This window comes from Centruroides sculpturatus, unplaced genomic scaffold, assembly GCF_000671375.1.
Source record: "Centruroides sculpturatus isolate CEXI.00-Female unplaced genomic scaffold, Cexi_2.0 scaffold1264, whole genome shotgun sequence".
NCBI classification, from domain to species: Eukaryota; Metazoa; Arthropoda; class Arachnida; order Scorpiones; family Buthidae; genus Centruroides; species Centruroides sculpturatus.
Genome location: NW_019385539.1, coordinates 130,179 through 157,119, shown reverse-complemented (window position 1 = coordinate 157,119; position 26,941 = coordinate 130,179). Strand labels below are relative to the sequence as shown.

Genomic DNA, 26,941 nt, shown 5'->3' with positions numbered 1-26,941 from the left:
GAACTGTAATATTTAAAATATTACAGTCCAAAATTATTCCTTAAAAATCCTAACTGTTCTTAATTTGTAAACGTTGTTAATACAACGTTTACAAGTTAAAAAATGTCAATATCTAATAACAAAAAATTAATTTTTTATCAAATTATTTTTAATATTGTGAAAAAATGTACACGAAAATAAGATATTGAGACATATATTATTTCAAATTTTCTATTTATAATATAAATTTCTTTATTTATAATTATATTCCATGAATAACAGCAAGTTTAACATCTGCTTTTTATTCTGAAACGGAATGGTACATTCGACTCCAAAGCTATTCCCATAATTTTTGGTTTAACTTTTCCTATTGATTCAACGTTTAAATGTCTGAAGACGATTGCTAGAAAGATTTTCATCACCAACATTCCGTAACGATTACCTACAAATATAACATTCGTAATTCAGATTGTGTAAAATTATTATATAAATACTAATTAATGAAAAATATTAGGTTTATAATTTGCATAAATATACAAGAGATAATTATTGACGTTTATATATTTTAAAATTATACATAATTAATTGAGGTACCGGGCTACAAGCTAGAGAAAATGATGTATACTATCCTGAATTAATGTACAGTACATACAAAGTTTCATAGAAATCGGTTCAAATGTTCTTAAATGATACTTGATCAAATAAACAGACAATGGCCAAAGTGGTTCTGTTCCCTGAACACTGGGAGTTCGGTCGTAAGTTTGCACCCTTCCCGGATGGGCTGGCCGTGTGGAGTTTTCTGGGTTTTCTCCACCTCTGTAACACCTGAATAAAAGCCAGTTACACTTAAAAGACATCCCGGAAGGCATTATTCCGCATTCTTACCCAAGGCCAAGCAGTTAAAAGCTTCGGCCGGATTATTAGATGCTTACGCTTTTGCTCTATCGGAGTATTATAGCTGGAAAGGCTGCACACTCCATCGTTTTGGCTTTTGGATTGTTCGAATATATTATCCTATTCTCTCAATAACGTGTTCTGTTATATATATATATATATATCTTGTAATTTTAGTTACTCGGCTATTATATATAACAGAGGGAAACTGTGGCAATCGGTGAGAAAAGATGACCCTACCAGATATTTACACTTGGATTGGAAGCTTTCACATGTTAAAAAATGCAAAAATATTCAAGGGTTGTTTCTGTATCTATAGATGTTAGTGTGTGAGGGGCACGATTTTGTTCAAATACATTATTGTAAATTACAATTAATGTATTTGTACTGTTTTGTTTTGTAGCGCAGAGGATTAAAAAACACATTTTAATACAGAAAATAAAAAATAAATGCAAGTTATGACAATGAAATTGTTAATATTTTGTATTAATGGTATTTAAAACTTAATAATTTGTGTAAGAAATAAATGAAAAGAAAAGAAAATGGCTGTTTTATTGTATTATATAAATAGATTTATTTAGCATTTAAAAGAAAAACAGATCAATAACCTCTGAAATTCCTTATTTGTTGAGAACATGTGATGCCGAATCAATTCGAAAATAAATAAAAATTCTTAATAATAATTTAAACCCTTACTTAAATTTTTATAAAACTTACCAATGCAATTCCTTCTCCCAGCTGAAAATGGTATAAAGCAATAAGGATGCCTATTTGCTGAATTTGATGGAAGAAATCGAAGTGGATCGAATTTGTTCGGATTAGGGAAATATCTTGAATTTCGCTGAAGATGATAAATCGATATCAGAAAATTACAATTTGAAGGAAAAATCTGGTTGCCTGTCAAATGTTAAAGTTGTCAGTGTTTTATGAACGTAATGCTATTTGAAAAGTATTAAAAATGACATCTTTACCAACAGATATTTCTTCTTCCGATAATCTAGCCGTTATAGGAACTGCTGGATACATTCTCATTGTTTCCTGTGATAAATAACAATACCGTGTAAAGTTATTAAGACTTATCCTATCGATAATAAAAATACTTCAAGCAGCGGGAGTAAGGCGAGTCACTAAAGTGACAAGAATATTGGGGAAAAGATGGAAACAATTGGAATTTGAAGCTAAGAAGCCTTACATTGAAAGATCAAAAACAGAATAGGATAAATACAGAAAAATATAACATCTGAAAATGATCGCATCATTCAAACTTTCCCCTTTAATCCGGACAAAGCAACTCGTGAAGGGGCGAGAATAAAAAATCCCGATTACCACGAAAATGAAGACATCGAAATAATAGAAGAGATTGAGACAGATGTTAGAAAGATTAAGAAAAAAACAAAGAAAATTACGAAAACAACAGCAAAAAACAATAGATCGATGGACCAACAGATCAGACTAGAGAAGAAAAATCTTTATTTAATTTTTATGCTTTATAAAATAGACAAATATTTGGAAATAGTTCAAATAACCGGAAAGAATTTGAAGTAAAATTAAATTAAATTCCCAGGTCTTTCGGAACAGGTCGTTGGAATAATTAAAATAATTTTTTGAGGAAATTAATTGTATTTGTTTTTCTTTTTTTACCAAGACCGAGCCGCGATTGAAAGTAGAAAAAAGTTAATTTATTCTGTCTGGAATTGTAAAACTAGATTAAATGGACTGATTACAACAAGCAATTAAACATTTTACAAATTTGTAAAGAGTTAATTATCAATTTGTATCTCCGTTTATCATCCGATTCCTTATTAAACAGGAATTAGCCGCCGGATTAAATCAGTTTAAGTCTAAACGAAGGCGAAAGGATATAGAACGGAAGTCTCTTTAAATGCTTAACGACACCGACCTTTGACGGGCGTCACGTGTTAATAAACAGGAATGGCTCCGAGTTCGAGTGCACTGTCAATGATTCAATTCGTAACTATTGACCATGACGTGTGTAATCTTTCGGTTCTTCAAAAGAAATTTCAACTGGAGAGGGAAGACACACTTAGCTTACTTTTCAAGTATTCGACGTGTTTTTTTAGAAATACGATAAAGTCCGCGTATTTATTTACTCCCCCAAAAATATGCAAAACTACGAGCTTAAAAACGATAAAACGGATCTGCAAACCCAAATCTATAAGTCTAAACAACACAATACTAGCGAGGGATAGATGTAACATACGAATAGATACAGGAAGTTATAAGGTTTTCGCATAATTCTCAGCTAAGACAAAAAAATTCTAAAATCTACACCCGCCCCGACAAATTAACCACGTAACGCGTTACGTACAACCAGAGAATTATCCCACGTCTTCTTCTATGACCGGATCGAACCCGGATCGTGCCTCCTAGTTATTAACCGCACACTGGCATTTCGTTACTAAGGTCCGCGTAGAATAAGTGCGACTCTTAACTACGCTATACGTAAAAATACATTCACGTACTTATATTTTATAATATAGACTACATGTACAGTACATATGACGAACTAACTTCACAATAGGGGAGATAAATGTGCAGCTTCCGCAGTCACTTACAGGCAATGGTCTGTCATGGCGAAGCCACTTCTCTCCTCATTGCGTACCTGGTTCGTTACATATACAGTACAGCACACACATATTTAGAATTACTAAAGTGTTAATATATTTTTACTGGTAATAATAACGCGAAACGTTACAAAAGTTAAAGTTATAATATTTCCATAGTGTAACAGAAAACAACATACATTAATGACACATTCTAAATATTCCATTTTTTGCAACTCTTCTTTTCGAATAGGAGAATTGACATCTTCGAGTATAGAATCTAATTCATCCTGTATTTTTGCCAGAATTTCAGGATTTTTTCCAACTTCGTACAAACACCAGCATATTGTTTTCGATAATGTAGTATAAGCCTATTGAAAAAATAATAATCGAAATCATTTTCAGTAATTCTTATAGATTGACAAACGTTAACAATACTTTTGAGTAGAAGAATACAAATGGTTTCCAAAAACTTATTTCTATAAAATAAATGATAAAAATAACGAAAAAGGAAAATTATATTTGATAAACCAGTAACCAAAAACTTGGAATCTTATACAGAGATCCTGCAAGCTTGGGTCTGGTAGTATTTTTTAAATTTTCCGGTTGTCTGGATGGAGGCTAAATACTTACTTGGCGTATAAAATCGATAATGGAGAGTAAGGAACTGAACTAACTGTATTCAACACAACGCATTCCAGCAGTCATACTAGAATGTATGCCGAGTGAACCAGCTACAGCTGTATTATAGCCCATTAAATTAAAAACTACTTTCAAAAATAGCTGGTTTTCATGTGCCAGATAACTGGTACAGTACTGTACAAGAGTGCGTTTAAAAGTTTATTTATTTACAATTGTCAAGCGTTGCCCAATTATTGTCTAGTGAATATTGTTTAAGGAACTGCACGGTATAGAAACTGAAATATAGTATTAAGAACAGTAATATAAAACCTTCATATTTATACACAGGTTACAAATTTTATACTAATTCTTTTCAAACTATAGTTTATATCAATTCACACAACTAACGTATAATATTATATACGACATATATAAAAGGTGTGAGAAATATATGTAAAGATATTATCTTTTAATTATTTATAAATTTTTCAAACACTGAGCAGAGCAAGTTGATTTCTTGTTCAAATTGTTAGTCGGCATTTGCGATTATTTTGTTGTTACACGTATGAAAAACTTGTAAAACTCCACTCGGCCAACTCTTTGGTCAGGAGAAAACCCGGAATCAAATACACCCATTTTCAACGGTGTTATATACTTAGCCGCTGGTGATATTGTATTATCTGTGTTTATGCTCAAATGGTAGAATGATTTAATTTTAACTTATATTCTTTATAATGAAACATATAAAAAGTAGGAATAAATACAGCAGATGTAAGTGCGGAGAAATTCTGATGAACTTCGTCAGGTATATACTTTTTCAGTTTTAAATTTCGACTTAATATATCGATAAACGTTGTACTTTCGTTATCCAAATCATCATATTTAACATCACGATTATCTTCAGTGGAACGTAAATTTTTCAATAGTATCTGTAAGAAATAGAATTGTATAATTGCATAACAATATTTAAAAATCTTATTAAAATAAAAGAAAAGATAACTTTTTCAGATATTTCTTTTAAGACATTGCAATATTCTTTAAGTTTCTTTCCATTCGAAAAATAATCAAAAATTAAATTTGATCTGAGAAATACGTTGACTGTTCGTTTCCAACTCATCTTGTTCACGCTGTAATAAATATAATTTTATATTTAGTTAGTAATTGTCGAAAAGGATCAGAATAGAAGAGTAATACGTTCAACAATGTAGCAATTACTAATGCAAAATTACACTTACCGTCAAAAAACTTGAAACTAAATAACAATAACATTTTAGTATGTTGGTGAAAATATGATAACGATAATAAGAAATTATTATAATATCGTTCCAAAAGTTTTTTGAGTAATGATGGTAATGTTAACAAACGTATAATATCTTGCACGTAACCTTTTGATAGGAAAAGTGCAGAGATAACGCTACGGGCATGGAAACATTGAAGCATCATTCGCAGTTTTATGCCAGATTTCTCAAGAGATGACGCAATTGTCACATCGGATTCCTAACATTCGTTGATGGAGGAAAGTGGTGTTCATCTGGTCATACAAACGCTCTGGCTGACTAGTGGCCAAGTGAATAAAACCTGGAAAATTTTGGTGCGTATATCTTCTTTGGTAAGTGCCATGTCGAGTTATCTGCGTTTCCTTCATATTTCTGAAGGGGCCACTTTCACGTAGAAAGTCTTCTTGGAAGGCACCTCCTTTGGTAAATTGTCCACGTATTGGATGCTCTATTCTATCGATGTGATTCAACCAATAGTAGCAAATCTGCAGGCCGAGTAGGCCAAACATTTGTGGTAATGTCACATTTTTGTGAAACGTTAGCTATCTGCTTAAACGTTATGTTGCTAGAAAATTGTGAAGCAGCTCTGTCAGGAATGACGAAGAGTGAGGGTACAGAATTTCCTGAACTTATCGCTGTGCCATCAATGCCTCGAGCACTACTGTTATGGATGATCGACTGTCATACGAGATGATTTGCCAGACCNTGATCTGAAAAATACGTTGACTGTTCGTTTCCAACTCATCTTGTTCACGCTGTAATAAATATAATTTTATATTTTGTTAGTACTTGTCGTAAAAGATCAGAATAGAAGCCTTAAGAAGAGTAATAGGTTCAACAATGTAGCAATTACTAATGCAAAATACATTTACTGTCAAAAAAACTTACCCACCAAGTAGAGGTATTGTAATTGAATACTGCGTTTGTACAAATATAATGACGTTAATAAGAAACTATTACAATATCTTAGCAAAGAAACTTTTTTGAGAAATGACGATACAATGTTAACGAACCTTTAATATCTTGCACGTAGCCTTTTGACAGGATAAGTACAGAGATGAAATCGCGGGCATGGAAACTCTAAAGCGTCATTCGCTGTACTACGCTAAATTTGTGAAAAGATGGCGCATCTGTCATTTCGGATTCCTAACATTCGTACATGGCGGAAGATGAGGTCCATCTGGTCATACAAATGGTCAGGCCTACCAGTGGCCGAGTAAATAAAACCTGGGAACTTTAAGTGCTTATTTCTTCTTTGATATGTGCCACGTCGAGTTTTCTGGGTGTCTTTCATATTTCTAAAGGGAACAATTTCCCATAGAAAGTCTTCTGAAAAGGCACCTCCTTTGGTAGATTGGATGCTCTATTCCATCGATCTGATTCAACCAATAGTAGCAAATCTGCAGGCCGAACATTTGTGGTAAGGTGACATTTTTGTGAAACCTTAGCTGTCTGATTAAACGTTATCTTGCTAGAAAATTGTGAAGCAGCTCTGCCATGAATGACAAAGTGAGGGTACAGAATTTTTTTAAACATATCGTTTTGCCATCAATGCCTCGAGCACTACTGTTATGGATGATCGATTGTCATACGAGATGATTTGCCAGACCAACATCTCATCATGAGACAGTATACCGCTCATAGTATGTAGACATGGGATTGAAACGTTTGCCAATGGTTCTCCATTTCATAACACAGTAGTCGTCCATTCCCGAACACAATCGAGATTCATCACCTTCTGCCAGTCCATGGCAGTTTATGTTTCCTTGTCATGGCAGCTCTAAAATTGACGATGCGTCCTAATGACACCGAAGATATGTGTCCTAATGACAGAACTTATAGTAGTAATCTGCAAGAAAATTAGCCTCTGCTAATCACTCGTTAACGATATAGGAAAATACAAAATTCTATACTGAGACTTCTATGTGCTTCCGAATGTGCTTGATGATCAAAGACGGCGTTGCAGCTGTTCGTACTTATCTCGCAATCAAACTATCATCTTTCATGGCAGTGTGTCTGTGACATTCAGAGCCTGACCACACTGTGAACTCTTACAGGCGCTCAAGTATCCGCTATATCTCACAGTCATGTCGAAAAACGATTAATCTACATCTCTTTCCTAATGATGCGCCATTGTCAAACTTCATCAGCTGTAAGTAATGTCTTTGACAACATCGTACATGCATACGTGGCATTCGAAGATCTCCAAACAATAGGTACTGTACAGTACACTAAAAATTCTGAATACCATGACCCTCTCTAAACCTTTCCACAAATTTACAGAGCCAGCTGATGGTATTACCTGCGTCCTATCGAACCACAACGGTAATTATTTACATACCTGTGCCAGATATGGCTATGGTGAGAGTTTTGCATTAATTAGACAATTTCGTATCAGTGCGAAACGCTTTTAATTATGAATTTATTTGTAGAATTATAAATACAAGAAAAGTGACGATTGGAGAATAGCATCGAGGTCTAAAAGAATAGAACCATTTGTCAGAATTTGAAGTTACAGCTTATTCGGCATTGAAATCGCGTGATGTATGTTTTTCGAATTCATGTTTGAATGCATTTGAAATTTAATAAAATCAGTTACTTGTTTTGTATTCTTATTGAAAATTCACGTTTTTAAATTATTAATATTTGTAAATGTCATGTTCAGCTGATACTTGTTCCAAGTGTTTATGCAGGACTCAAGTCAAAGCATAGCTACCCAAACAAATGTTACATTAATGTGCTTCTGTGTTTTTGGTATATATTTTATGGACAAAGTGATTAATCGGGCATTATTCATAATGACCGGGCATTATGAATAATGACCAAATAGGGCGGGCAGTGTGATAAATATTGATTAATTTATCAAATTGACCGGTCATTATGAATACTGCTATCACCTAGTCGGGCAAAGTGATAATAATAAGTTGAGGAGTGATCATCTGACATACGCTAGCCAATCGGCACGCTGAGTTGCGTGTGCGTATCGTACAGCGTTTAGTACAGAATTTTAAATTTGATTAAAAAAACTCCACTTATTTCATTTATAAATATTTATTTTTTGTAAATTATATCAAAGTACTATTAACTATATTAATTAAACTAATATTAACGAAAAGTATTATTAACAATTTTTGGTATAAATTATATAAAAAATTAAATGCTTTTTAGTTTATTTATTTGAGCAATTAACATTTTCATGACATTTGGAATTACATAAATTTTTTTTCTTTGGTAGCATTTGCATCTATTAGATTTTCAACCAATTTTTCAGCAGCATTAACTATAGTTGTGGCCTTCAGAAATTGATGACATTCTTGCACATTCTCTAAGCGAAATTTCTGCACCCGGTACATCTCCAACAGAAATAAAGTTTTCTTTACAAACAGTAAATTGGTTTGTGGAATATAATAGATTTAATATGCCATGTTTGGTACCCAGTTTGTAAAGGTTTTTATCTTTAACCGCAACAACAACACCTAAAATATTTTTTCCATCACTGCGGGCTTGATCTACATCAGGGACACGAATCCATACTGTATCACAACAATAGCTGCTGTGTATTTGGAATTTGATGTATTAATCATTTTTTCTACTTGCTTTTTAAGATTAAACAAAGCCCTTGTTTTAGACACACTTCTTATTTTTTCTTCTATTTTTGGATCAATTGTTTGGATTGTTTCTTCTTCATTCACCAATTCTGTAATACTAATATCATCCTGGTTTAGATTTTTTTCACGTGAAGACGATGTAGATCTTTCAACTTCATCAGTTATATTGCTATGTAAGGGTAGTATTATGAAATAATATTTTATCATGTTTTCTTGGACGGTACCCGGACTTTCAGAGTTTGAGCAACTTTGACTTACTTCGTTGATAGTTTTAAAAAGTCTCTGTAGATCCTCTTCCGTATTAACGTTGAACAAGGATTCGTTGGGTATAAAATTTTTTAGTCCAACTTTTAACTTTGCTCCAAACATGGCCTCTTAGGGGCTGCAGTTTATACCAGTATGGTGCGCTCGATTTTTCATCAGTAGTACAAAACGTAATCCTTCCGACCATTTGTTAGTATTATTAATCTCCAAGAACTAAGCATATTTTCTACGTCTTGATTACATCTTTCTACTGAACCCTGACTTTGTGATTGCCTGGGCTTTCCATGCACCATTTTTAACTCGGACCACATATTACACATTTCTTTGATGATATTATTGGGGAATCTCTGCCATTATCGCTTTGTAGAATACTCGGTGCACCAAAAATTGTTAAAAAAAACCAAAAGAATATATGCTACTTCTTCAGCCCTTTTGTTTTTAGCTCGTTTAATTGGTTGTTGAAGCGATTATTCATATCACTTAATGATTCCTCCATGATCGTTACTTTCGTCAAAGAAGAAAGATTAACTACTGAACACATAAATTTAAAATTCGGTACTAAATGCAATACGCGTGAGCAAGTAAGATGTAAGTTCTGATTGGCTAACTATGTCGGATGATCACTCCTTAACATATTTTATCACTTTGCCCGACTAGGTGGTAGCAGTATTCATAATGACCGGTCAATTTAATAAATTATTGAAATTTATTACAGTGCCCGATTTTGTTGGTCATTATTCATAATGCCCGGGCATTATTCGGCATTATGAATAATACGGGAATTATTCATAATGCCCGTATTAATCACTTTGTCCATAACATATATATTAACATTTAGAAATTTGCTAACATTGTGAAACGTGTTAAATATTGCAGCTTTCTCTAGTGCCATTTATATGTTTTAATTAAGGCTTAATGTTTCTGGACTTTTGTGTAGTGTACACATTTTTAATTGTGAGAATACGTTTAATACAGACCTCATGCTGCATAATACGATTCATTCTGTTTGAACAGTTGTTGGCGTTGTTGTTGTTATCACCCAGATGTTATTCATATCAAATTTCTCTATTGCTAAGAACCAAAAATGCAGCACAAGTATGAAACCAAAACACGATGATGATGATGTTGATAGATAGAAACACATGTTAACGTGTATCCATCTATCATCTTTATTAACATGATACCTAGGGTTGTTATTATTATTTTACACGTGGGAACCAAAAGGAAAAAAATAACTTGATCCTAAAAGTTAATTATGCATCAGTTTCTAGGGTGGTCCATAAATCCCTTTACCATTTAAAAATTCTCTATTATTTTTCTATTACGTACTTTTTCAAATTTGTGGAAACTTCTTTTCTAGTAATTTAATTATTTAATTTAATAACAATTACAAACAGTTATCTAATTATTAAGCGAGTTTTGAACCACTCTGTAAATAAAACGTAAAACTCATTATTATTATAATCAGTATTAAAACATATTTTTCTTTTCAGCAAAACAAAAATGTTTTTAAAAAACCGTTAACGTTACGTATTAAACATAATTTGAGAAAATATTATCACAAAATAAAGCATTTAAAACAAATTACACTTACAATTCGTATATTTTATCTATCACAGGAAATTCTTCGATGTGTAGAGACTTTTGAAATCCAAATATAGTTTCTGTAATATAATTATTATAATATATTAAATAATAATTTTACACCAAAGTCACCTTATCCAAAAAGAATTGTTTTCGTTAAATTTGAAAATATAATTTTAACACAAAATTACAGAAAAAACCACGAATCACTGGACCATTCTAGTATTAATTGGGTTGCAATTTGAAAACATTGTAGACCTATAAATTTCTACTGTCTGTCATTCCTTAATCTTAAATACAGAATTATGTAGATAAAAGTGGAAAACAAATGTGGAAATTTCAGCATCAGGAAGCCCAGATTAAGCATAAAACATATCTATTTTGAATAGGAAATCTCGTTATTTCGATTCAAAACTTTTCTCATAAAAGGAGTCAGATAGGTAATAGGCACGACTCTATTGCTAGCAGGAAAGTATGATGTACAGGGGCAAGCCAGTACTAATTTCAGGTGGAGAGCTTATATTTTAAATTAAATAAATTAACGGAAAAAATGTAAAATAAAAACTATGTTATAAGTTTTGCTATTTTAGCCTAAGGTTGTTACCTTTATCAAGAAATGTCGAGGAGATTAAGTTGAGAGGAGTGTGGGGCGTTCAAATTTCACGTACGTCTATATTTTTCTGGAAGTTAATAAGGGGATGAAATCAGGGAAATGGTGTGATGTCAATGTTTTATATGTAGTTTATATTTGCCTGGAAGTCCAAGAGAGAATGAGCATAAAAATTTGGTACAGATCGAACAACAGGTTTAGGTGTTAATGAAAACTAATAGAACAAGAAATAAATATATTTCACTTACTTTCCTATTAACCAGGTGTTGTTTCGTTTCTTTTAGATTTCATCCCTTAAGAATGCCACTGTGTTTTCTTTTCATAGGTTAATCTTCGTATCATCGTTAATGTTTATTTAATGATATTTAGGTAAGTGTTACTAAAGCTTTTACTTTAGCTGCTGTTATATATAACAGAAAAAAATGTATTGCGATCGATCAAAAAATAACCCACACCGAAGATTTTTACATTTTCGGACTTAGGACACATTCAAACATTGAGAAATGCAAAAAATTCTCAGGTAATTTCTGTGTATATGGTTGTTAGTGTGTGTGTATGTGTTTGGAAGGACGATTTTGTTCGCCCTGTTTGAAGCTTAATAACTCTTGTGTTTCTTTGTGGAAAATTTATGAAATTTGTTGGTCTGCTTAATAGGTGATTAATGATCTTAAAGTTTGGTGGTTAAAAGTCATGGAGGTGGAGGTACACACAACTAGCGTGGTGTGTATCTCGAGTTGGGTCACACTTAATGACGATTTTACTAGTTGTTAGCATTTACAATTTTTTTATAGAACACTTCTATACCTTCAAAATTAAGCTTTTTGCCATTCAATAATAGTTAAAAATATAAAACTTTTTAAAATAAAATTTAACAGATGACGCCACATAAATTTTAAATGTTGCCAGGAAAGTTCAGCAACAAATTGCTGGATTATTTTTTACTAGAAATGTTTGTTTTTTAGGATAAAGTTTATGAGATAATATCGATTTTACCTAAATAATAATTATCTTAAAGCACTATGTGTATAATGAAGTAACCAACGATTGTCTGACAGATCGGGCTATAATATGGCTAATTAAATGATTGATATAAAGTAATTTGTCACTACAGGTAGACGTTAATTGCCATCTCTTAACTGAATAAATAAATTATTAAATACTTTTAAAACCTTCTGGATGGAATAAATGAACGGATTAGCACGCTGCATGACAAGTGGAGGTTGCGGGTTTAAGCTTCGCTTCGGGTTAGTTCTTTTATTCCAGAAGGTTTTAAAAGTATTTAATAATTTATTAAACATTATAATTATTAATTTAGTTAAGAGATGGCGCCTGACGTCTATCTGTAGTGACAAATTACTTTATATCAATCGTTTAATTAGTCAGATTATAGCCCGATCTTTCAGGCGATCGTTGGTTACTTCATCGATTTTACCATTGGTGTTCGGTGGCGGTCAATTGACCGCCTCTGTTTTACAATGTGTTTTCGTGTTCTGTTAAGTTAAAAGTTGATTAATTTACCGCTCATAACACAAACCGTATAGTATGTACGGGAACTAAAAATGATGATTATTTTCGGAGTGGCACATGTACCAGATCTAGACTTGCAATGTTTCTAGAACCTTTCTGGACTTTCACTGTAGCACATGTTTGTGTTCCGTTTTGTTTGCTATTTTATAGATCATTACCAGGAATTGTTATGTATTGTTTGCTAAGTCCGAAAACTCTAAAAATAAATATAAATGTCATGCGAGGATATAGTGAATATAATACTGATTCGTCAAAGAGCCTAATGATTCCTCAGAGGTATTTCCAGATCACGTTGATGTCCAGACAGGTAAATAAAAATTCAACATGTTAACAAACAAATATAAATGCTACAACTGAGAAATGCTTATTTTTGCTTGAATTTTCATGACGAAGGAGTTTCTTCTCTCATATATACAGGTAACGCGTTTGCTTACAGGAGCAAAGGTAATCTTCGTTTTCCTTCAGTAGTGACAGGTGCACTACTGAAGGAAGAGATGAATGGACATTAAAAATACAGTAGATAACACAATTGAGAAATACGTTTCCTCTTTATATTAGTTTATTTAATTTTTGATCTCGCTCCAATTTATCAGATGCTCTAGAAAATTGTTTTCAAGGTGTTGATTGGAATAGGCTCAGTCCAGGAGTTGTAGTGTTTATGTGTGCATTCAAGTTAATTAGTATCAACATATAAAATATTTTATGACTTATTTGACGGCATACTCAGGGCCGTCTTTTACCTATGTAAGAAGACTTTTGAATCACCCTGTGTTTCAGATTCTTCACTAGATATAAACATAATTAAACTTTTTCAAACTTACCGAAAGCAATCGACATTATTGTTTCTTTTACAGGTAATGAGATATCGCTCTTGCAAGATTTTAATTTTTTTAAAGTATTGCGCGAATGTCTTTCTATCTTCGGAATACAATCATCTAATTGTTTAATACGGAAAATAGGAGTAAATAATTTTCTTTTCTTTACTCATTTGCTGCCATTACTGAAATAAAAAAAAGAACATTATTGCATTATAACTAAAATTAAGAACTGCATAGAAAAATATAACTTAATACTTTATGTAAATGCATTTAGTAAAATTATCAAAAATTATGAAAAGGCTCGGCCATATTTGAATTTATAAAAATACACACAGTAACTAAAGTAGTTATTCGTTTGGACTGTTGAGTTCGAAATGTAATTTATTAAATATTATAGCTTTTTTAATTACAAAATACATGTAAAGTACTGTACGTTTTAAATCGAAATGTATAGAAATACAATGAATAATTGTTACTTGACAGCGCGGTGAATGCGATAATACGATGTTCAATGCAAATGACTAGAACTAATGTATTCAATAATAAAGTGTTAAACACGCAAAGTAAATTCGGAAAAATTCATGCAAATCACCCCATTGGTGAGGCCGATTTGTGACTATTGTTCAGTGTTTTTATCCTTTTGTCCGCTGGTGGGCTTAAAGAATCGATATCATATCGGTTTATTAAATGTACTTATATATTAAGCGATAGTAATTTACAGCACCGGATGAGTCTAGGTGTCAAGCAGTTAAATTAACGAATTAAAACAAATATGCTTGTCAAAGTCTTAAACACGATATACGTAATGGCGCTACAGACGTGTACAACATAAATTTTTCATATGCGGTATGCCTCGGATTGTCTGGTCCCGTCTCTTTCGTTCGGCCGCATCCATTGTGAGCCTGGTAGAACCCACGATAAAAAGAGGTCCTTTTAGAGTTCGCGCTATTGAAATATGTAGTAAAACATTTTAATTGTCGCTTGTCATCGTATCAAAGAACCGTAATGATGCCTTTGGATTTTCCTATAGACGAAGTATGCTCAGCAGTGGCCGAGTGCATAAAACCACTGAACACTGGTTGCAACTCGCCAACAGCAGACTTTCATCTATGTAACTCCGTTCTGAAACTTGAGGAAAGATGGCCAGACTGGCGGACAAAAGGATAAACAGACGACAGTGGGAATTTATAGGCCTTCAAGTCTTTCAAATTTCGGCCCAAATTTTGTTAATAAGCTAACTGTTTCGCATTTCTTCTAGAACTATGAAATCGATCTCGTAAAGTAATGACAGCTTTACTTCATAATATAACTTTTCGATTATTTCTCTCATATGATACATTTTAAAGTAACATGTCTCATATGAGGTGCTAGTCAGTGTGACTGGTTATGCATTTCATTTCTATCTATATATATAAATAAATTCAACAAACCTGAACGTAATAGATTTATCTAAAACTCCTTCTAGGTCGTGTACAATTGGTGATCTATCGACGATTTTAGGATTTTTCAAAATTAACTAAGGAAATACAAAAAACATTTCATTACACATATCAAAATATCAATAACTACTGTATATAAAAATATAGATTCGTATAGTTTTAAGCTTTTCGCCTCTAAAACATTAATTTAATAATTATCTGAAAAGCCAGTTGGTAGTCTCATATCTATACCAACTGGCTACTGAGATAATTATTAAATTAATGGTGGATATTTAATAAAAAGCTAAATGTTCTTAATGCTTATTGTGTTATAATTTGTAGACCTTAAATTTTATCTTGGGAAACGACTTTCTTCTTTTATAGTTAAACATAAGGATGTAAACTAAAAATTCTCAACAGCTATTTCCATTTTGTTTCTGCACATGCGAGCAGAAAAATCTTTTGGATTATACGATGAAATTGAATAAGGCAACGCAGATTTGGGCAAGATAAAAAAAGATATGCCTTCTAGGTAAAATTTCTATAGGAAATTGGCCACAGTTTATGTTAAAAGCGGGAAATTTTCCAAGCGCATAACCACGACTAACTACCATGTTCAGTAGTTTTATTCAATCCTCTACTGCTGGAAATTTTTCTATTATAAATTCGATGAACGATTCTACATTATTTACTATGGAACATTATTAATATAAAACATTTTAAATTTATAGGATTTTATACAATATATGATATAATTAGGAGAGTGGAAGAGAAGAAAACGCTATTTACAGCTGAAGGAAGCGAAATAAAACTGGATAAAATGAATGAAATTAAGGATAAGTAATTAACCTAGCTGGATGAAGGTTAGACGGACGAGTTTCTCTCTAAGATGAATAAAAAGTCAAAATATCCCACATACATGCACGGATTATTAATGGAAAGAAATATTGATATTCAGAAAATAATTTCTGCACCAAAGTACAATGTGAAGCAATTAGAAATTCAAATTGGATTACTCGGACCACTCCTTCTGGCCACAGCCTGATATTATTGTGGACTAGTCTTGTTTTACATTAGATAGATCTGGATGTTCAAGTAATAAATGTTTTTACTGTAAAAAATGAAAGAACTTACCAGAAGAAAATTTCAAACGTGAATCAAAATGCTCGAAAACTGCTTTGGTGTTAGTAGCCATAAGCCCTCAATGGTTGTCTCGGGCTTTCACTCTATAAAATTTGCATTAAAACGAAAGTAAAAAACATGGAGTGCATCAAGAAGAGAATAATCGTATCCTTAATTAAAGAAGCGGAAGATTATGAGTTTTCTCCCGATACAACAACATCTCACTACACCCAAGACACAATTGCTTCATTTAACCACTTGGAGTATGAGCTTTTTTAAAGGAATTTTTAATTAAACACAAAAAATACTTAAAACTGAAAAAAAACGAAAGAAATGCGTTTATTTTGAAGAAAAAGCTTCAAATTTTATTTTCCTTTTTCTTGTCTTTCTGTGAAATATAACACCCATGAGTCATTCTTTACACAGCTGGGTGACCTTGAACACAGCTGAAGTTGGATTCCCGGGACATTCTCATACACGTCTCGGGAGGACAAGGGTTTAAAGTAGGGTGAATATTAACTAGGCCTATATTTTTAAATATTTTTAGAAAATTAACTTGTATTGCGATTTCTCCCTAATTAATTAAATTTATATAAAATAAAATATATTAATTTAAAAGATTTAAAAACTTTTGGAGGTCGTTTTTGACATCAGAAACTAACTTTAAATAACTTTACCGAAAGAAAATCCGTGCACTAGAACTTTAGAATGATGAATTAAATTTGATTAAAAAAAATCCCATTAAAAAGCAATTAAGCCTTAATCGAGCTTTATTAAAGGCTAATTAAAATCGTAATAAAATTTTTTCGCGCGGGCAAAAAATTTTGAAAAAATTTGGGGACTTAAAAAACATTTCAAAAATTGGAAAAAAAAAATTTATTCAGGACCTTAAGGACCGCGTTTTATGTAATGCAATGTAACCTGCCCGAGTTAACTCGGGATCGGACGTGAAGGTGTTTTAATCAATACGATGTTAGCTATATTTTTCGAGAAAGCAATTTTCCTAAAACAATTCAACCTCTGCAATATTTATGAGAGTGATGTGAATGTTGAATTTTCAGAAAAGAATATCAACACTCACATCACACCCAAGATCAAACACTCACATGTTATGTGGATATTTGTTCTTTACTAATAAAATGTAAAATAAAAAAATATCTAAAAAATGCCATATTATTAATGAATAAATAAATCAGTTATTTCATTTCTTATTATAATAAAAAAGTAAATTGCCAGTTATCATATGCATACTTATACTATGTGACTGGATTCTCCTACAAAAGAGATCATAGCCCTTACATCCAGTTTGTTCTAGACATTTCCGTCTGAATGTATAGGAACAACACTCTACAATATTTATCAGTCAGAAGCAAGGAAAGCTATATTTTTCTGCATTGTGATTGAACTTTTTAGACCATCTTTCCAGGTCTAAAAAGAGGGAGACCTGGAAAGCCAAACAACTGTTTAGATTCTTCTGGTAATATATTTAACTGAACTATGTGAGAAAAGTAGTGCACTGTCAGAAATATAATACTCGCGCTATCTTTTGACATTAAACATTACAGCTGTTCTTTGTTACGAAGTAAATATTTCCGTAAGGAATGAAAGTGTGCCAACAGATTGAAGTGGAAAATTAATACGTTGGAAGAAAAGAAATTTCTTAATTAAATGATTTTATTATAAAAACTTAGATGAAGAGAAATCTGCATTGAATAATATAGTAATAAATTTCAAAATCAATTCCATATCCAACTATTACCGATTTCATGAAGTTTGATACTCGTTGTAAAGCCTCAATTATCCGGTTTTCTTCTGCGATATAAAAGATAACCATTTTCTCCTGTCTGAATGTCTTTTATAAATTGTTTTGGTTAATGTTTTGTACATTTATTGTCTTTCATACATTGTGAACAATGTTGCCACGTCTACCGAATTATCGGTAGATCTACCGATTTTGGGACCGATCTACCGATCTACCGATTGAAGCATCAAATCTACCGAAAAGTTTAGGATAATTCAAGAAAGAAATTTTTATTTTCAATGCATCTAAAAATTTTCAATAAAACATATTTTTGTACCTTTATTTCTTATATATTGTAAGAGACTTTATTGCAAAGATTCTGTCTCGTTTTGTTGAGAATATCTTGTGTCTGCCCCATTCTTCAGCTAATGTAAAAAGAATATTTTCGTAAATAAATCTGTTAAACACGAAACACGGAAATAAACTGAGCTCTGAAACAATCACTGGCTTACTTCTTACTAAACAATTAATTGGATAAAAATTACTGTTACGATTTTCCTGTAAAAGATAATTTAATTTTAAAAATAAGAAACAGTGTTAAAAACATACAAACAAAAGATACTGAATAATAATAATTATTATTAATATCCGAAAAATAAAAGGTATTACTGTATTTTGTTAGAAAAATAAGACAAAATGTACCTACTTAATTAGTAAATTATTATTTTTTTACATAAGTGTTTTGTGTTAGTTTTTTGTTTTTTATTGTTTTATAGTATATAATAAAATAAATGACGAAAAAGAATGTTATTGTTTATGTGCAACCTCCTTTCTGCCACAAAAAGTTGATTTACCGAAAAATTACCGAAATCTACCGAAAATTGACTAATGAGTCTACCGATGGCAAGCAACAATCGGCGTGGCAACACTGATTGTGAATTAAAATTTAGAAAACTACATGGAACTGAGCATTTGAGTTTTAACTATTTCAAAGAGTTCTTTGTCTACATTAGGGTCTAGAAATTCAGCAGATATAACCGAATTAATTTGATCAGCTTGAATTTTGGTGATCAGCCAAATGCAAATATTTGCATGTAGCAATCCCCCTTTTTTTGCCATTCAGTAGCGTCCATATGGCATTGCATATGCCAAAAATGTTACATTTCGTGATTAAGTCCATTAATTTTAAAAATTTTATGTGAAAATATCTGGCTATGAGGTCATGTATGTTTGTCCAAGTAATAACTCGGCCTGAATTTCTTTCCATTTAGCATTGCATGTGAATGTAATGAAAAATCAGGTTGACCATAAGTGTGAACATGTCATTGCATCTTGAGTTTTCTCATGCATATAATGTGGAATGCTTACAAAATTTGATGGAAGAATGCAAAGTTAGCCAAGCTCTCCTTTAGCTACATCATTATTGATTCCATCTTTTAGATGTATATATGAATCACATCTTAATTCTATCTGATGCGTATACAGTAACATAATCTTTCTGCTTCTATTTTTGCATACATATCAACAGCAAATTAATGAAAGAGGTTTCTATCAAGCATAAGATAATTTAATGAATTACTACAAACCATATATCTAAAAGCATAGTAGTCCATGCAGGAAACTGTTTTCTTATAACGTACATCTGTTTGAGGTATTCCAAAGTGATATGCATCTTCTCCAATGGAAAAAGTAAAGGATATTGCAAATCATCATATGCTCTATGGGTTTCACTAATGAATTGTAGCGTATTGTCTCGCGTTTTAAGCACAATGTCTCTATTGCCATGTTCTTAAAGTAGCAATGTTCACAGCCACTTCATTCTGGGAGATTAAATCTTTTAGAATGTTCAAAAGGAGGTTTGTTGTCGGCATTAATAATTATTTTGTATTCCATAGTGGGTACATTTCTAAAGCATATTTAAAACTTTGAATGCAATTATTTGAAGAATGAAGCATATTTTAAAGTTGAAGAATTAGTTTGAATCTTGTAGGAATTTTATAGTATCTTTTGTGCTTGATGGTGGTGATCAGAAACAAAATACAATTGAAGGTATCTTGGTTTTTCGTGTGGCAATGGCTGTGGTGAACCTATTTTGTGATATATCTGATCTTAAATTTCAAATATAAGCATAAAACCTCATTCACCAATGATATTAGCTCTGAAGAAATGCAGAATTTTATGCTTGAATACTTTGTATGAAGTCTTTTGATTCAGATGTATTGCCTGTAAGTACAGTTTTCAAAGGTTCTGAAAGTACGGGTAATTGCACTTTTCCATTGTTACACCACATTCCAGGTGATTCTATAGCCCACTTTTTATTACTACACCTTCCACATACCTTAGACATTGATCCAATAATAAAAACATTGTCACATGCATAGCTATACTGTGGATTATAGTTAATGGCACTTAAATTCCAGTGTCAACTGTTGAAGGTTTCTTGCTGTCTGTATGCAGTTTGTCTTTGAGCTTGTGTTTGAATTCTTTCATTGCGAATTTTTTCTTTTCTTTTTTGTTTCACTTAAGAAAATGTAAACATTCAATTTGCTCATTTACAGTAGAGTCATTAAATTATTTCAGCAACCCAAAATAGTACTGTTTTCTCCCGAACTTGAACGTAACTACCGAGTTTAATTGTAATTCGTCAAAAAAAGGCCTAGAGGTGTATAGCGAACAAAAAAAAGCAATCCTCATTTATATGTAGAAGAGAAAAGACAGAAAAAGAAGATAATAAATTAATACTGTTTACAGATGTTCCAAACACAATGTGAGCTATTTGTATAAATAAAATTTATGTACTCCTACGAATATATTTGCCAATATTGAAAAATGATAAATTATTTTAAAATACAGATATCTGCATCCATACATACAGTATAATCAAGATAGGTTGATAATAATAATAATAATAATAAGCGTAGAGCCCAAGCAGTTAGGAGTTGAAAGTTGGAATTTGATACAAAATTAGGGTATATCATAACAATGTACACGAAGAAAGAAATTTTCGAAATTCTTTTACCCCCGCGCGGAAAAGAAGTTGTTAATATTTCCTCATGGAAGAAGTGTTAACAATGCGAGTGTTAATAATGGAAGTGTTAACAATAAAAGTGTTAAGAATGGCAGTGCTAAAAATAAAACTGTTAATAATGGCGATGTTAACAATAAAAGTGTTAAAAATGGAAGTGTTGAGAATGAAAGTGTTAAGAATGGCAATGTTAAAAATGAAAGTGTTAAGAATGTAAGTGTTAACAATAATAGTGTTAAGAATGGAAGTGTTGAGAATGAAAGTGTTAATAATAAATGTGTTAACAATGGAAGTGTTAACAATAAAATTGTTAAGAATGGCAATGTTAAAAATGAAAGTGTTAAGAATGTAAGTGTTAACAATAATAGTGTTAAGAATGGAAGTGTTGAGAATAAATGTGTTAACAATAAAAGTGTTAAGAATGGCAATGTTAACAATGAAAGTGTTAACAATAGAAGTGTTAAGAATTGCAATGTTAACAATAAGTGTTAAGAATGTTAATGTAAGAATTAAGTGTTAAGAGAAAGCAACATGCAAGATTTACAGGTGCAAATGTGGTTTTTTGCGTTTTTGCGAGAAATCAAACATATTTTTTGACCCATCTAAAAATTTTCTAATTAGTCTGGAAACAGGATGACCTAATTCCTTCATTCTGTAAGATTCACTATGATATAATTATCTGAATTTTCGTTATCATTACTTTTTGCCTGGGTAACACTGGGCTTATCTGCTAGTTTATTATAATTTAATATTGGTCTTTTTATATGTAAAAAAACAGTGTGTAAATTATGTATATGTATGTGTGAGTGAGCAGGGGCCACCGGATTGATTCTTAATGACCACTTAATCTGCACAGGTTGGTAAAACCCGCTTTCGGTTTGTCGGATGGCTTAGGAAAGCAAATCGAGTCGAGAGAGGTCGTGAGGCCATGACAAGGTTTCCAAATAACTACACAGGTTGAACAACCACAACACTTTTAATGAACAACTAAGAAATTATACATATCAAAGAAAAAAGCATAAACGACACATGCATAAATAATAAAAGGAATCTATTCTATATCTACGTTTTATCTTAAACTAAAGATCGAAAGATCAAGAGAGACCTTTCTAAGAGGGACGTGTTGGAGAGAGAGAGAGAGACAACATTCGAGCAAGGGTTTACCTCGTAGGATTCGATCTCTTCGTATAGGGCGTTGGTAGGATGCACTGTGATCGGCAGTTTCTAATCGAAGTTTCCTAGGATGGCGATATGGAGCGATGGACGTTATGGCGGTATGGAACTGATGTTCCTGGATGTCTGCTCGACATCCAGGTACATCAGTCCGATATGGGTGTACGCTCCGTTGATCTCCGACTGTAGAGGTCTGTCCATCGGCTGTCCGTTGAGGGTGTTGCTTCGGCGGGGTCCTCTTCGGCTGTTCGGTGAGAGTGTTTACCTGGTGGAGTCCTCTTCGGCAGTCCACCCGAAGGTGCAAATTCGACTACTTTTTATACACGGTTAGCGTGGGAAATACCTGGGACTTTTTTGACGTAATTGTCTTGACTGGGTATGCTGTTTACTTGATTTTTGACAGTTCTTCAGATTTATTACTGTCTCTCCCGTCACGGTGGCGCAGTTATGATCATCGACGTCACCTCGACCGACCAGTCAGTATTAAAATTATCATCACTTGAGGTGATGACTGGCCATTCCCAGTAACGTTATACATTTTCTCACCTGACAGTCTACCCCTGCAGCTGACCTTTTTAGTTACTCTCCACACAGTAACAGTGGGCCGTCACCGTTAATTGGTTACTTGTCTGCACCTTATATTTACGTTAGACATGAACGATCCCCTGGTGTGAGTGGAGTCCTTTTTCAGACAATGAAAGTCACCTTCGATGTGACAGTACACAAAGTGTAAAAATTCACACTTGCTTCCGAATTTTCACATATGTATTCTTATAAGTATATATTCGTAAACAACGTCAGCTCTTATACGAATACAGTAGAGCGTCGATTATCCGAAACGTCAATTATCCGAAAAAATTCCAGTCGGCAAATTTAAATTTTTGCTAGTGCTGTGGTGCTGCAATCTTCGGCTGTGTCTTGGGCTAAACAAATATATTACGTTTTTGATACTAAATTGACTTCTGAAGTATAATTTTTTATTGTTTTTATATTTTTCAATATATTTATTTTGTTTGTACAAAATAAAAAAATAATTTTTAATGACACAATAGTCTTCGTTAGACTTAACAGCGACGAAAATTCAACTCGAAGCGACACGCAACGGAGAAAAATTTCAGCATCGAATACGTTAAACTATTTTTTCGAACATAATCCGAAATATCAGTTATCCGAACAACCCCAGTCCCCAATTGATTCGGATAATCGACGTTCTACTGTACTGTACATAAATATACGAAGTTATATATGAATACAAATAATATAAAGAATATAACAGCATATATGAATAAAATTGTTGTCATGTTTTTATTAAAACGAGTCAACAATTTATCAAATTTTTCAATCAAGATGTTTCCAATCAATAAGTTAGACAGTTATCTCATTCACGTCTGCGTTTGTTTTACAGCAATAGAAATAATTTTAAGTTTTTTCTTAAAAGGAAATTTAGGATTTTATTCAAAAATGTATAAAATTTCACAAAATTAGAAATAAGAAAAGGAGACCAAAGTACATTCTAATTTTGATATTACTAACATTTTTTATTGACCAAATAGTGGTTATTAACATTCCTACATTGTGTTTGATACCTCATTCAAGCTAGCTAATTCTTGAATTTCGTGAGACAGTTTTTACTATACACGTAACTAAGTGTAACACGATTAATTCAATAATCTAAATTCTAATAATAATTTTCCATTGTCGTAATTTAAATGTTTTATAAATTATTAAGTGTGGTTCGATTTACAATCCAATTTTACTATAAGTACATTACTAGCAGTGATTAAAAAATAACAAATGCTTTGATTTCTGTATGGATATTGGTGAAGAAAACAATAAATTCATATTTTATGTATAATGTTTACAACCTTAGTTTTCTGTGTATTCTGCAACAAAGTCTAATATTTTATTCTATGGACCCAGGGAATTGAGTTTGGGCTATGAATGCCTTATTCTATGAGTTCTAAAAGTCTTTGGCGCTGGAATTGAGAATAAAGTGGCTGTCTCGTCGGTATTCTGCATTTTGTAGCGACCTCAGGATAATATTGGTAAGTCTTCATGAATTTTCCCGTGGGCCAGTTAGAATCGTTTTCTCTTAGCTTCCTGTCAACTCTGGCACAATAGGTTTTCTGGTCTCTGCGAGAATGCTGGATGACTTTCCCTTATCTATTTTATAGATCTTGCTATAAAGAACACTTTCACTTTTAGACAAGAAATAAATTTTATAAATATATTTGTATGTCAATTTCTATTAAAAGAATACTGCAAAAGAAATGTTCGTGCGACACTAAACAAATGTATTTTTATTCTAAAATATTCTTGTCAAATAAAAACTGATAAGTATTTATTGTTTTCCACAATCATTCCACAACGAAGAACAACGAGTTCTACTATATATTAAAGGAAACAATTAAAATTGGTTTAATTTAGTTTTCCAGTTAGACATTTGTCGACATCCCAACTAATTTTTTAAAAATTAAAATAATATTTATTGTTAGGTAAATAAAATGTGAGAATTACTATTATCGCTATTAAAGTGACTTTATACGACAATTATTTATCATAAAAAAATCAGTTTAGATTTACAAAACATCTATTAAGTATAAACGAATAATTGCAATCTACTTGCATCTTTCATGCAAACAAGAGATACTCCTTCTTCCATGTATTTGAACGGTTATATTGCATTTTACACATAATAACTTATTTAAATTATGGGCATATTTGAATTGTTTTAATATCAATATCTAAAAAACTTCTTTTCTGAAGAATTTAATTACAATGTTAAGTTGTTACAGCTGCTTTTTTCTTTCGACAAACCTTGAAGTTTCATGAAAGCCGAAAAGAAGGAATGTAATGTTTTTGCAACCTGCAAGAATGTGAAATAAATTAGCCAGATAATGGTTAAAAACACCTAAAAAAAGAATAAACATCTTTGTTAAATATTTATATTAATTTTTATTATAAATTTTAAACTCGTATCATTAATATTTTAAATAATTAATATGTTTAATTTAAATACAAATAAAATTGTCTCTCAAATATTCCTGCCTATAGACATTTCCAATTATAGTTTAAAAGAATAAAATAATATATCTCTCGCATTTAAATTATTTTATAAATTAAATATTAGTAATATTAAAAATAGCTTTCATTGAAAAGGGTTATAGACTTGATGTAAAGTTTATATAATTTTTTATGGTAAAATTTTAATGTGCAAACTTCTATGTTTATCAAGATTTAAAACTCCTTTACGCTGTGAAAAAATTACAAACTTTGAAAGGAATTCTCTTTGTAACTGGGTAGATACCACCAATGGTCAGACATAAGGAGACTTTCCCAAATCTTTTCATAAAATTTAAAATCTGCAAAAATAACATTTCGTAAAAATTTATTTAATTATTACTTATCTTTAAGATTATTATTGCATAAAAATTCAAACTGTAAATTAAAATGTGATGTAATTGAGTAGGAAATACACTGAACGGCTGAAGCGCTTTCGAGTATTAATTATTCATCATTCACCACCACATATTCAAAATACAATTTAGTAATTTCGATACGGGACAAATTTGAATTTGCTGCTGTAGCTATTATAAAACAGTACACTTCAAGATAAAGCCGTGTTGATTTTTGGAAGAAGTCTGAAACACAATGTCTGAAACTACGAAGATTCAAATGTTTTTATTCATCTTGACAACAGTTAATGTATAAAACTCGTAGTTCACAATTTTCCGTACAGAAAAACCTTTATGTTTATCATTTTTAAAAGTTATTACTTTAATCTCATATTTGTTTAGGTAATTTTTGGTTTATTAAATACAATTTAATCATATGACTTTACTATGTTTTAATATGAATAGGTGGTTACTGATTATGAGAACTTAATGCTCAGCTCGTTTTGTGTATTTCCTACTATATAAATGTGTGTATTTTTTTAAAATTATACTTTCACTATATATGTAAACGCTGCCTATTACTTTTAATTTTTTTTCTATACGTAAACCGCATACAGCAAATTGTCGGATGTCCTGAAAGGCATTCTGCATCTGCAAAATCAAGTAATTTATTAACAGAAAATATTAAAATATGACGTTAGTATATTACAAAAAAATAATTTTTACCGTGAAGGCAAAACAGCACAATTGACAAGCAGTAATAATGCATGTGAAAGTAAAGAAAATAAGCATTATTAGAAATCCAACACGAATTATGTCGGCTGCATCCGTGTGTAAGAACATGTAAAAGAGAAAACTCGTAGTCGAAGTCATAGCAAAATAAGTAATCATACTAAGATGACTGAATTTCGTATTGAACTGATTGACGAACTTCCATAGACTTTCGTGACGAATCATCACATCTTTCAATTTCGAATAGGTATTGCCATCATTTCTTCTTACAAGAGCCAGTTCTTTAGATAGTTGCTTGAATTCCATTTCGATGAGAATTAACAATATAACTGCCATTATTAAACCGTGACCAATTAAGCCATAAAGAAAAGTACAGTATAATTGAAGCTGGATGGTACAGAATAATGCTTCTCCTGGAAATTTTGCCGATTTTTCTACTTCTGGATAAAAGGTTAAAAGATTGTGAGCAGCCTGATTAATGATTGTGAAAATAATTGCAAAAGAAACAAATAGACAAAACTCATTCATTGCGAAGTTGATTGATTTTATGTTTCGAATAAGATATTCGTTTTTTAATTTTAATTCCAAA

At 31.7% G+C, this 26,941-nt stretch overlaps 1 protein-coding gene across 1 annotated transcript; it reads right to left on the bottom strand.

Annotated features, from left to right (window-relative positions):
- Positions 1-266: 266 nt before the first annotated feature.
- Positions 267-26,688, bottom strand: LOC111639942 (cytochrome P450 4C1-like). Its single transcript, XM_023385905.1, has 9 exons — positions 26,347-26,688; positions 26,172-26,271; positions 10,802-10,871; positions 5,059-5,185; positions 4,823-4,987; positions 3,638-3,808; positions 1,845-1,911; positions 1,591-1,770; positions 267-421 (listed from the first exon to the last, which is right to left on the bottom strand). Exons 1-9 carry the CDS (start codon positions 26,686-26,688, stop codon positions 267-269), a joined length of 1,377 nt encoding a protein of 458 aa, XP_023241673.1.
- Positions 26,689-26,941: the final 253 nt, after the last annotated feature.